Below are 13,366 nucleotides of genomic sequence, written 5' to 3'. Positions count from 1 at the left end.
GTAACATACTGAAATGATGTGGTAACATACTGAAATGATGTGGTAACATACGTAAATGATGTGGTAACATACTGAAATGATGTGGTAACATACTGAAATTATGTGGTAACATACTGAAATGATGTGGTAACATACTGAAATGATGTGGTAACATACTAAAATGATGTGGTAACATACGTAAATGATGTGGTAACATACTGAAATAATGTGGTAACATACTGAAATGATGTGGTAACATACTGAAATGATGTGGTAACATACTGAAATGATGTGGTAACATACTGAAATGATGTGGTAACATACTGAAAGGATGTGGTAACATATGAAAATGATGTGGTAACATACTGAAATGATGTGGTAACATACTGAAATGATGTGGTAACATACTGAAATTATGTGGTAACCCTTAAAGTATAGGTATAATACTCACAGTCTAAATGGCTGTGCCGGATGCCCTCCACATCCTCTGCGTGAATAAACTGGTAGCACCTCTTCCCTACGATGTCCACTGGCATCAGGTCCATGTAGTCACTAATTCTACAACAGGGATTTAAAAAGGATTCAGCGCGTGATGACGGCAAGAGAAGAAGCACCAACAGAAACGGAAAAACACAATGTCATTCCAGCTTAACCAGATAGACCATATTCATCCTGATATGTCAGACTAATGCCTTTGACAAAGATACAGTAAGTATTACACACACATTCAGGGACAAATGGATAGAATGGAACATTCAGTCTTCCCATTTCACATGATAAAATGCCTATCGCTTAGTATTGAATATAATCTATCCATTCTTTTTTTGTTCACCCAAAAGCAACCTGTCTACTATCTGTCTTACATATTGTGTGGTTATTTCTGATATTTCTAGTCTCCCCAAACACCCTATGAAACAGATGAAAGTAGTTCTGATCAGTTTCCCATTTCATTTCCCAGAAAGGCTGAGGCTATCTCACTGTAAAACTGACTGTCCAGATGTGATTTCCCCATAAATAACTGACTGTCTGGCAGACAGAGGTAAAAACAAAACTATCTCAGTGATCTCAATCCCACAGAGATGAGGACAGGTAGCAAAGAAATAGAATGTTCATGATGAGTTGTACAGTATATAGGTCTAATGCGATGAAATTACAAACCCTAGCGATTAGAGTGGAACTACCTACACAATTATAAGAGCAACGTAATGCCAAGCGGTGCTGTGGGATTATTTAAGATACTCTTTGAAGAGGTAGGGTTTCAGACGTTTTCAAACCTTACCCCTTGCATTTCAGTTATGTGTATCACTGCCATGTGGCTGTAGTAAAATACAGCCAAGCCTTACCTATTCTCACAGTAGACAATGTTGAGGTCCATGTGGACCCTGGTGACAAACATCTGGCAGTCTATGCGCACCTCGTTGATGGTGGGGGGGGGGAGGGCGTGGGCTACCACCACCATGCCCATGATCTGAATGGGTACCAACCGACTGTGGGTCAATGCCATACGGATCCTCAGCCTGCCTGTAACATGGATCACCTATAGGAGGAGGGAGAGAGGGGGAAACACAGAGAAAGAGAGAGATAGAGACACAGAGAGATAGAGATAAAGAGAGAGAGAGAGAGATCGAGAGAGAGAGAAAGAAATAGAGCGAGTGAGTGAGAAAGAGAGCAAGAGAGAGAGTAGAGCGAGCGAGCGAGAGAGAGAGAGAGCGAGGAGAGAGAGCAAGAGAGAGAGAGGAAGAGAGAGCGAGAGAGAGAAAAAAAGAGAGAGCGAGAGAGAGCGCGTGAGAGAGAGCGAGAGGAGAGAGGGAGAGCAAGAGCGAGAAAGAGAGCAAGAGCGAGAGAGAGAGAGAGAGAGAGAGAGAGAGAGAGAGAGAGAGAGAGTTTCAGTTCAAAAGCAGTAATGGAGAATTCCAAACACAAAATAGCGAGGGTGGAGGTGAGGACAAACGTTTTGAAGGTCCTAATTATCGCTAGCTTTAAAGTCTTTGTAGCTCTATTCTGCCCTAGAGGAGGAACTGACTAGATATGCAAACTACACTTTCAGATCCATCCATTTTAATCATTGCCAGGTTAAACCCAGGGGGAATTGTTTTGTAGTCTTTAAACTACTGACACTGGCCTCTCAGTGGCACACCTCTGAGATTGGTGAGACGTGATTATTATCATTCACACAGACAGTTCCTGCTCCCTAAACTCATTCAAAGCCTTAAACCATCTCCTGCTCCACCAGGGATAAGCAACCCTCAACAATGGGAACCAGACATTGAATTCCAATTCAGAAGAGAGACACAGAGAGACACAACAACAAAAAAAGAACAGCCCTATTCCAGGCATTGCATTAGAAAGCTAACAGAACAGTGACATGTTACAACAGCCCTGTCAGACAGTCGGCCCAGGAGGAAAATGGTTCTGATGGTGTATGATGTCTCCTTTTCAAAGGGAAACCATCAGTGCTTGTGACATCCTAGAAACCGTCAACAGTCTCCACAGTTAAATGATACTGACTCCTTTTCCCTGGAGTTTCTAAAGACAAAGAAGAACTGTTAAGGATAGTTTCAAACCCATTTTGAATACAACTAAACTACAACGCTGTATAGCACATCCAATGGCAAGATTGAACAGTGTTTATTTTAAAGTGAGTATGAGAGAAGTCCGGCTAAAACACATCAAACAGAATGCTAGGAGAGGCATTTTGGGTCCGAGGAGTGTAGCCAGTCTAGTGCTTGAAGTCATGCTGCTCTAAGAGAGAGAAGAGGAGGGAGAATACTTTGCTGTCTTTTTAAAGTTGAAGAGTGCAGTGAGACCTTGTTCAAGGTCACCAGGGGAAAGACCGTGAAGAATAGGAACAGCTAAAGGTACTCTCCATCGGCTTTCCATCCAGATTATATTCCCAGGATTTTGCAGTTACAGTCATTTCTGTAACATCTACTGTGCAGAATATGTGTTAGATATATTTCCTGTTTTAGATATATTATATATGTTACATATGTGATATATATGTCCCTGATATTCTGTAATTACACTCATTTCTGTAAGATTTTACATCATGTATGTATTATTGAATCATGTAAACAAAGTCTGGTTGATCCACCCAGAATTACTTTGTTGAATGCATATGAGAGTTCCCTACAGCAAATCAGCCTCCTCACACTCACACCTGGGTTCAAACACTATTTGAAATCTTCCAAATATTTTTAGCGTTTGCTTAAGCCTGCCTGCAATGCCGGATGGGCAGGGTTTTGCTCTTCTTCAATTATTCTATTCATTCCAGTGTGCCAGGGAAGCTAAATCAAGCCCAGATGTAGTATTTAAAATTATTTTAAATAGTACTTGAACCCAGGTATGGTACAGTATGCTGATCAGCTTCACACATCAGACAGACAGTAAACTGATCAGCTTCACACATTAGACAGACAATATGCTGTTTATCTTGATCAGACCACAGATTGACAGCAAGGTAGGTTCTGACACACACTTGACTGTTGGTTGTTGGTTGTCAGGCTTCAAAAAGACATCACATCAGCACAATGAGACCAGGGCAGAGGAAGACATCACATCAGCACAATGAGACCAGGGCAGAGGAAGACATCACATCAGCACAATGAGACCAGGGCAGAGGAAGACATCACATCAGCACAATGAGACCAGGGCAGAGGAAGACATCACATCAACACAATGAGACCAGGGCAGAGGAAGACATCACATCAGCACAATGAGACCAGGGCAGAGGAAGACATCACATCAGCACAATGAGACCAGGGCAGAGGAAGACATCACATCAACACAATGAGACCAGGGCAGAGGAAGACATCACATCAGCACAATGAGACCAGGGCAGAGGAAGACATCACATCAGCACAATGAGACCAGGGCAGAGGAAGACATCACATCAGCACAATGAGACCAGGGCAGAGGAAGACATCACATCAGCACAATGAGACCAGGGCAGAGGAAGACATCACATAAAATCATAAAATACACACCTCTCTGCTCCACTCTAATGAATACAAATGTTTAAAAAACATATAGAATTTAAATGATTTCTTCGGAAGCCCAAACCCAGAAGCATCAAAAAAGTTAGTTTGAATAAGACAACTTTTGAAGTGAATGGTGGGCAGCTAGACTGCTACAGGAGTGCTATTGACCAGAACATTAAATATGCTCAGGCAGTTAAATGCAAACTGACACGTCAAGTGTTCACAACAGCGGCAGTGAGAGGCAATTCGAATAGCATTTCTCAACTTAATACAAGCCAACAAAATAAAGGGATCCATTTTTATAATTCATGGTTCAGCACACAATGTATACACTCTCTCTCTCCACCGGTGAATATAGAAGAGGTATACATAAGAAATAAGATTCATCTGTTCCTGGGGATTCTCTGGAGTGCTTTTGAAATGTGATACAGCACCAATAATAAAGGAGGACCTTTACATGAGTGCATTAAATGAGATGGGGGGCTGAGATGTGTTAAAAAAACATGGGTTTAATGCTGGAGCTTTGATTTGACCTCCAGAGTGGAGTGGGGATAAAAGCAGCCGTGATACGTGCCGCCAACGCCACCGTGCCTCGCGGTCCCGGGTGGAGGAGCAGATCACCGACATGCCAAACAACATTTATCTCTAGCCATAATTAGGACCTTCAAAACATTTGTCCTCACCTCCACCCTCGCTATTTTGTGTTTAAGATTCTCTATTACTGCTTTTGGACTGAAACTCTCTCTCTCACAGCCTTAGTTGAAACCATAGGCAGCCATTACCTTCCATTTCTTATAATAAATAAATATTGAAATGTTTTTTTCCCTCACAGTCCAAGACCAATGAAACACAATATAATAAAGAGATTGAAGAGATATATCCAAACCCACACCACTGCTGTTGGATCCACCCTTGAGAACACAAAGTGCATTAGGGTGTGACGAAGCCAGAAAGAGGCCGGAGACACTGACAGAGAGACAGAGATGATATGGAGATGCTTGGAGAGAGAGAGGGGCATCAAGATGAGGATGGGCTCGTCCCTGTGTGTCCTCACTGCTCAAAGAATCAGCCTTAATCACATCTCTCTGTCCCAAAGCCCCCACAAGCCATACATCGTATCAACTTAATATTGAGCTTGCGTGACTCTTTTTCTATACATACAGTATGTTAACACCGACAGCTAACATTTTTATCTCATGCTGAATATGATAGTCATGGTAGTTATGGCGATTCTCTCTTTTTCACAACTCAAACTGAAATACAAAACAATATTTACATACTAGAAAAAGCCTGGAATGCAAACTGAATATCACTCTAAAACAATAGTAAAACAGAGCCATATTCAGTTAGGATTCCAGACTAGTTCCTTATGAGAGTCTATAACCCTGCTCTTACTACAGGGCCGTAGAACTACATATATAACAACATACGGCTGTGGGGTTGTGAATTCTAGGATCTCTGTGGCTCGGCTACCGTGCCTCTGGGTCTTACCTTATAGCCTGAAGACTTGATGTGGACACCTCTCTTTGTCAGTGTGGACTTCATACGGACGAAGAAGGAGCGTTCTAGAATGTTGTCTGGGGGAAGCAGGGTGGGGCTGGTCGACTCGACTGTGGAGGCAAACACGCACGCACACGCACGCACGCACGCACGCACGCACACACACACACACACACACACACACACACACACACACACACACACACACACACACACACACACACACACACACACAATTACTTAACATTACTTGGCCAATAAATATGTGTGTTTTGTAGTAAAGCCCAAGAGAGGTGGGGTGATATTAAAAACCCCAGCTGGTAAGACAGGCTAGCTGTAATAACTTTCCATTGAGTTTCTATCATCTCCCAGGTAACCGTAATGGAAAAAGCACGCCTAAATAAAAACAACACATTAGCAGTAAACCTTGTTTTAATTACAGTATGTTCTGTAATAGCGTACAACCTCTGTTAGGTCTAACACCATAATCGGTGAAAACATTTTATTGGAAGCTCAGCGGCAGTTTAAAAGTCAACCGCACGTTTCACTTCATTGTAGTGTAGTATTCATTTTCCAAGTACAATATTGCAATTTCATGTAATGGAATACCTATTAGAGTTAACTCAAGCGTATTTAATTTTATACTGTATGTAGAGTTAATCTAATTGTAAACAAAGATATTCATCCTTGCTTCAACAAAGTTCAACAAAACATAGATCATCACATTAAAACCCCATAACTAATGAGGTCAGTCAGTCTCTTCAACAGAACACAACAAGGGTACCTATTAGGTAAAGGTGAAACGGTCCATTTGTCACTGCTCCTGATCAAGGCTTAATAATCAAATGCATATTCAAAATATTCAATCCATCAGAGGAGATAATGTACTGTAGATGTAGACATGCTGGTCTCCCTGGCTGTGTGTGTGATGATTGACATTTCCCCTTTGCCTGTGGTCATGAAGCTAGAAGCTGTGAGAGGGGTGGCCCTAGCAAAGATTCAACATCTGCTTGCAAATGTGCATGTCCCACAGAAGGATCTAAGGAGAGTGAATAACAAAGCTGTTCAGGTGGTGACAAAGTGTCTCTGCTTAAACACACACACCACACGTGACGTTGTCTTCCTGAGCCAAAGAGAAGGGGGTTTAGGTGTCCCCAATATTGAGTGGCTTTACACTGCTACAAGACTGATTCACCTGTTGAACATGCTCAACAGTGACGATGTGACAGTTAAGAAGTTAGCCAGAGCCTCCCTCCTTCTGGACCTACGAAGGTGGAAGGTTACACTGGCCAGGGACACTGAGGACAACTTCCTGGGCTTCAGGAGGAAGGCCAATGGAAAATTGAACACTCGTGCTGCGGGTCTTGAAGTCTGGTCAAACTGTCCGGACATTGGTGCAGCTGGCTTCCGGGTTGGATGCGTGCTGTGTTAAGAAGCAGTGCGGCTTGGTTGGGTTGTGTTTTGGAGGACGCATGGCTTTCGACCTTCGTCTCTCCCGAGCCCGTACGGGAGTTGTAGCGATGAGACAAGATAGTAATTACTAACAACAGTTGGATACCACGAAATTGGGGAGTAAAAAGGGGGGGGGGGGAACTGTCTGGACATCAACAACCTGTGCAACTGGACTGGAGTGGAGCTCAGGTGGACACGGACTGATATGGAAACTAATACAGTTGTGGCAGATCACGGTGTTGTTGTGGAGGCTTCTGTCACCCATGATGGAACATCTCATCCTACATCCAGGACAACACTCCTTGGTATCAGATGGATGCAGCTACTGCAACACTGGACTGGCCTGAGGCTGCAGGGGGAAACTCACTACTCTGTCTCCCATTCCATGCACCAGAATGCTGCTGTTGGTGAGGACATTCTCACCTTAACTGTTAAGGTGATGCTGCAAGTTCTACCAACAAGTCCATTGCCCATGTTGTGAATTGCATACAATGATTTGTACATTGCTAGACATGACCGCCTTTTTGACCTGATCGCCAGTGAGCTTCGACAAGTAGTCTCACCAACAGCACACATGTATAAACATTGTTGTGTAGTAGGAAGCTGGTTTGATGTTGATGATGATATGTTTTCCTGTGTGCCAAATACACCAGATGTTGTTGTGGGGGGAGGCCAGGGGAGAGGTGCTCATTTTGGAAGTGGGCTGCTCATTGGACGGCTACATGGAGCAGGCGTTTGCTGAGAATCTGCTTCAGTACCAGCCCCTGGTGTCGCTGGGACAGCCTCGGGTGGAGGCCGTCTCGGCCACGTTCACAGGCCCACATCCAGATTGTGGGGCCTGACAAAAACGAGGGCAAAGCATTTGGCTAGTACGGCTGTTTCAGCTGTCGTGGGCAACCTAGTAGTTTGGAGAAGAGGTGCTTTCTGTACCCTTGAGTGCCACGCATACAGGGACCTTTGAAATGTTTGGATCCTATTTTTGTACATTTTAGTATTTAAAGTGTATGTGTGTGTGTGTGTGTGTGTGTGTGTGTGTCTCCCAGACTCTCTCTGTCCCCTGGGTTAGACAGGACATTAGATATAGGACATTAGATATAGACAGACAGAGACAGACACAGACAGACAGACAGACAGACAGACAGACAGACAGACAGACAGACAGACAGACAGTGATATGACAACGCCCAGCTCACAGGCATCTCAGCCATGGACCAGGCTAGGAGATCACATTGAAATGGGATTACTAAAACAGCACACCTGGAAAATCAATTTTTCTGCTACTCTCCTTATAACAAATGTCATGACTTCCACCGACTCCGCTACATCTCTGCACCCAATCGCTGACAGAATCACGGACCTGTTCAAATGGAGTCAGCAGGTGGAGTCAGCAGGTGCAGCCAGCCCTTCTCTCCCAGTAGAGGAGTGCGTCCAGCAGCACGCGAACATGTTACAAAGTCTAGGGACAGCCATGGATCGCGTGATGCAAACAATGGACAGATGGGAGAGGAGGCTTTCCTGTAAATACAACATCATCACCTCCGCCCACACCTCAACCTACACCGATGTCCACCCCTCCGTTGTCAGGACCCAGTGGGATTCGGCTCTCGCTCCCGGGAGCGTATGACGGAACAGCTGCCGGGTGCCAGGGGTTCCTACTCCAGCTGGAGCTCTACCTGGCAGCTGTTTAGCCGGCCCCTTCGGGATGCGAGAGAGTGAGCGCCCTCATCTCCTGCCTGACTGGAAAAGCCCTGGAGTGGGCCAACACCATCTGGGGAAGGAAAGGCCCGACTATGGATGACTACGAGGACTTCTCCCACCTGAAGGGAGAGCGGCGGGAGAGCGATTGTTCCATCTGAGACAGGGGATGAGGAGCGCTCAAGAGTTCGCACTGGACTTCAGAACTCTGGCAGCTGGTGTGGGATGGAATGAGCGGGCCCTGATCGACCACTACAGGTGTAGTTTACGAGAGGACGTCCGTAGGGAGCTAGCCTGCAGGGACACCACTCTCAACCTGGACCAGCTGGTGGACTTGTCTATCCGGCTGGATAACCTGTTGGCCTGACGCGGACGTCCGGATCGGGGTCCGTCTGTTCCATTTCCCAGTACCTTGGCTCCAACACCGATGGAGTTGGGAGGGGCTGCTATGAGGGGGGCCGGAGGGGGGACCATTCCCTGCACCAGCTGTGGCCGCAGAGGGCACACTGCTGGTCGGTGCTGGGGTGGTTCTCCAGGAAGTCGAGGTAGCAGGCGGAGCACTGGTGAGTCATCCCAGGTGAGTATGCACACAACTCACCCAGAGCCCCCTGTTGCACACATGTGGTTACCTATAGAATTTCCTGAGTTCTCCCCACATTCCCAGCATAAGGCGCCAGTAGATTCAGGCGCAGCTGGGAACTTTATTGACCGTTCCTTAGCACATAGATTAGGGATCCCTATTGTTCCTGTTGATGTTCCCTTCCCGTACATGCCTTAGTCGTCCTTTGGGGTCGGGGCTAATTAGGGAGGTCACAGCTCCCATTGCTATGAGAACACAGGGGGTCATGAGGAGAGAATTAGTATCTTCCTGATCGACTCCCCTGCGTTTCCTGTTGTTTTGGGCCTTCCCTGGTTGGCCTCTCATGATCCTATTATTTTGCGGCAACAGAGGGCTCTCAAGGGATGGTCCTGTCAGTGTTCAGGGAGGTGTGTAGGTGTTTCCTTAGGTGCCACTATGGTGGAAAGTCCAAACCAGGTTTCCACCATGCACATTCCCCACGAATATGCCGATTTGGCACTTGCCTTCTGTAAAAAGAAGGCGACTCAATTACCACCCCATCGACAGGGGCATTGTGCGATAAATGAAGACGGCATTTAGAACCACTTCTGGGCACTATGAGTACCTCGTCATGACATATGGGTTAATGAATACTCCATCAGTCTTCCAATCCTTTGTGGATGAGATTTTCAGGGACTTGCACGGACAGGGTGTAGTGGTGTATATAGATGACATTCTAATATACTCCACTGCATGTGTCCCTTGTGCGCAGGGTGCTAGGTCGACTGTTGGAACATGACTTACACGTCAAGGCGGAGAAATGCCTGTCCTTCCAACAGTCCGTCTCCTTCCTAGGGTACCGCTTTTCCACGTCAGGGGTGGAGATGGAGAGTGACCGCATTTCAGCCGTCCGTAATTGGCCGACTCCAACCACGGTAAAGGAGGTGCAGCGGTTCTTAGGGTTTGCCAACTACTACCGGAGGTTTATCCAGGGTTTTGGTCAGGTAGCGGCTCCCATTACCTCCTTGCTGAAGGGGGGACCGGTGAGACTGCAGTGGTCAGCTGGGGCGGACAGAGCTTTTGGTCACCTGAAGGCTCTGTTTACCTCGGCTCCCGTACTGGAGCCGAGGTAAACAGATCCCTCCTTAGCGTTCATAGTAGAGGTGGACGCGTCCGAGGCTGGGATAGGAGCTGTGCTGTCTCAGCGCTCGAGTACGCCACAGAAGCTCCGCCCCTGTGCTTTCTTTTCAAAGAAGCTCAGCCCGGCGGAGCGAAACTATGATGTGGGGGACCGGGAGCTGTTGGCTGTTGTCAAGGCTCTGAAGGAGTGGATGCATTGGCTTGAGGGGGCTAAACACCCTTTCCTCATTTGGACTGACCACCGCAATCTGGAGTACATCCGGGCGGCGAGGAGAATGAACCCTCGCCAGGCAAGGTGGGCCATGTTTTTCACGCGCTTTGTTTTCACCCTCTCCTACAGACCAGGTTCCCAGAACGTTAAGGCAGACGCACTGTCCCGGCTTTATGAAACAGAGGAGCGGTCCACGGATCCCACTCCCATAATTCCAGCCTCTCTCCTGGTGGCACCGGTGGACGCGGACATCGAGCGGGCGTCACGTACAGAGCCCACTCCCCCTGAGTGTCCAGCTGGGCGTCTGTACGTTCCGTTTGATGTCCACGATCATTTGATCTGTTGGGCTCACACGTCACCCTCCTCTGGTCATCCTGGTATCGGTCGGACGGTGCGCTGCCTTGCTGGGAAGTACTGGTGGCCCACTTTAGCTAAGGATGTGGGGGTTTATGTTTCCTCCTGTTCGGTATGCGCACAGTGCAAGGCACCTAGACATCTGCCCAGAGGGAAATTACAACCCCTTCCCGTTCCACAACAACCGTGGTCACACCTATCGGTGGATTTCGTGACGGATCCTCCCCCGTCGCGGGGTAACACCACAATCCTGGTTGTTGTGGATTGGTTTCCTAAGTCCTGCCGCCTCCTTCCTTTGCCCAGTTTCCCTATGGCTCTACAAACTGCGGAGGCCCTGTTCACCCACGTATTCCGGCACTATGGGGTGCCTGAGGATATCGTTTCTGATCGGGGTCCTCAATTCACGTCTAGAGCCTGGGGGTCTCGGTCAGCCTTACCTCAGGTTTCCACCCCGAGAGTAACGGGCAAGTGGAAAGAGTCAACCAGGATGTAGGTAGGTTTCTGCGGTCCTATTGCCAGGACCGGCCGGGGGAGTGGGCGGTTTACATCCCCTGGGCGAAGATGGCCCAAAACTCCCTCCGCCACTCCTTTAGCAACCTATCACAGTTTCAGTGTGTGCTGGGTTATCAGCCGGTCCTGGAACCATGGCATCAGAGCCAGATCGAGGCTCCTGCTACTTAGTTTCCACCATCATTTGCAAATAAATTCATTAAAAATCCTACAATGTGATTTTCTGGATTTTTTTTCTAATTTTGTCTGTCATAGTTGAAGTGTACCTATGATGAAAATTACAGGCCTCTCTCATCTTTTTAAGTGGGAGAACTTGCACAATTGGTGGCTGACTAAATACTTTTTTGCCCCGCTGTAGGTTACAACTCCCCCCTGATTATCGTATTAACCCCTCGTTCCATGTGTCTCTCCTCAGGCCGATGGTGGCTGGTCCGCTCCAGGAGTCTGAGGTGCGGGAGGTTCCTCCGCCCCCTCTGGACATCGAGGGGGTCCCGGCGTATACTGTGCAAGCCATCATGGACTCAAGGCGTCGGGCGAGGGGCCTTCAGTACCTCGTGGAGTGGGAGGGGTAAGGTCCGGAGGAGAGATGCTGGGTACCGCTGGAGGACATCCTAGAGCCTTCATTGTTACAGGAGTTCCACCGTCTCCACCCGGATCGCCCTGCGTCCCGTCCTCTGGGCCGTCCCCGAGGCCGGTGTCGGCGCGCTGCTAGAGCTGCGCGTCAAAGGGGGCGTACTGTCACGACTTCCGCAAAAGTCGGCCCCTCTCCTTGTTCGGGTGGTGTTCGGAGGTCGACGTCACCGGCTCTCTAGTCACCACCGATCCATGTTTTATTTTCGTTTTGTTTTGTCAGTATTACACACACCTGGTTTCAATTCCCATATCATCTTCCTTATTTAACCCTCTGGCATACATTTCTGTTCTGTCCGTGATTGTTGGTGTCTTAGTGGTTGTTGTAGGTGTTAGTTTGTATGCATTTTCCTGTTTGGAATATTGCTTGAATTTTTGTGAGTAAACTCAGTGGTGTTGCTCAAACCTGTGTCCTGCGCCTGACTCCGCTACATCTCTGCACCCAATCGCTGACAACAAGGCTGCAGTAAGGCGTTCTAGAACTGGAAACAACATGATCAGTATGAGGGAGGAGGGTAGGGTGACAGCGAGGAGGCTGGTGGGAGGGCGTGGTGGTGGCGGCTGCTGACATGATCTTTTATTCTTCTTTACTGAGGAATTAAATGTCATTTAAAATATAACCAGTCCTTTATCACTGGGGAGAAGCCAGAGCCGTGTTATATTTAGTCATTTCATTTCTTCTGATTAAATATGAATTACTATGACATTTTTCTCATCATCTAACACAGCAGAATACACCAACAGCGTTTTAATACACTGCATAAGTAGCAGAAGCAGTAGCAGCTCTAAGAGTTTAATTTGCCTCTCTAATCCAATCACATCAACCTTATTTCTCTTATCACAGATTCCCATTTTGAATTAAATGAGCTCATTAGTTTTAATCAAAGGCAGAGAGATCAAAACTTACACTTAAATGCTATAGATCAGAGCTGCCAGTCAGCTGTATAGTTCTATTTTACTAAAACACAAGATCAGACCCTCTAAGAACTGAGCATTTTCATAAGGGAAGGCACGAGCCAACCAACCGCCTGGCCTTAAAAGCACAGGAATCTATTTTCACCCTACTGACGTCTAACTAAAGCAGCCAATCAGGTTCATTTGTGAGGGGTTGGGGGATGGTGGTGTGTTTCACCACTAGTGGGCTTCTGTTAGTTAGCAGTTATGATGTGAATGTGAATTACAGACTGGACAATTTACGAGTCAGACATGTCGGACGCCATTGCAATACTTTCTTCATCAAACTAATACTAATATGAGCTCTGTTGGAGCATTACTCTGGGTATTAGAGTGCAGAGTGGGAGAATTATCATGGATACTCTGTGTTCTTTATAGGGGATAGGGTGCCATTTGGGACAC

At 46.9% G+C, this 13,366-nt stretch overlaps 1 protein-coding gene across 2 annotated transcripts in view; it reads right to left on the bottom strand.

Annotated features, from left to right (window-relative positions):
- The window catches only part of LOC110505776 (neuronal PAS domain-containing protein 3), a 481,806-nt gene that overhangs the window by 21,780 nt on the left and 446,660 nt on the right, over positions 1-13,366 (bottom strand). For both annotated transcript variants that reach the window (XM_036963003.2, XM_036963005.2), the window contains 3 exons: positions 5,451-5,569; positions 1,323-1,516; positions 431-537 (listed from right to left, as the gene is read on the bottom strand). In XM_036963003.2, the coding sequence (XP_036818898.1) occupies positions 431-537; positions 1,323-1,516; positions 5,451-5,569 (420 nt within the window). The remainder of the gene's footprint in view (positions 1-430; positions 538-1,322; positions 1,517-5,450; positions 5,570-13,366) is intronic.

This window comes from Oncorhynchus mykiss, chromosome 25, assembly GCF_057628025.1.
Source record: "Oncorhynchus mykiss isolate SJ-2025 chromosome 25, ASM5762802v1, whole genome shotgun sequence".
NCBI classification, from domain to species: Eukaryota; Metazoa; Chordata; class Actinopteri; order Salmoniformes; family Salmonidae; genus Oncorhynchus; species Oncorhynchus mykiss.
Note: the sequence above shows the minus strand (reverse complement) of the source record. Positions and strands in the feature narration are given on the sequence as shown.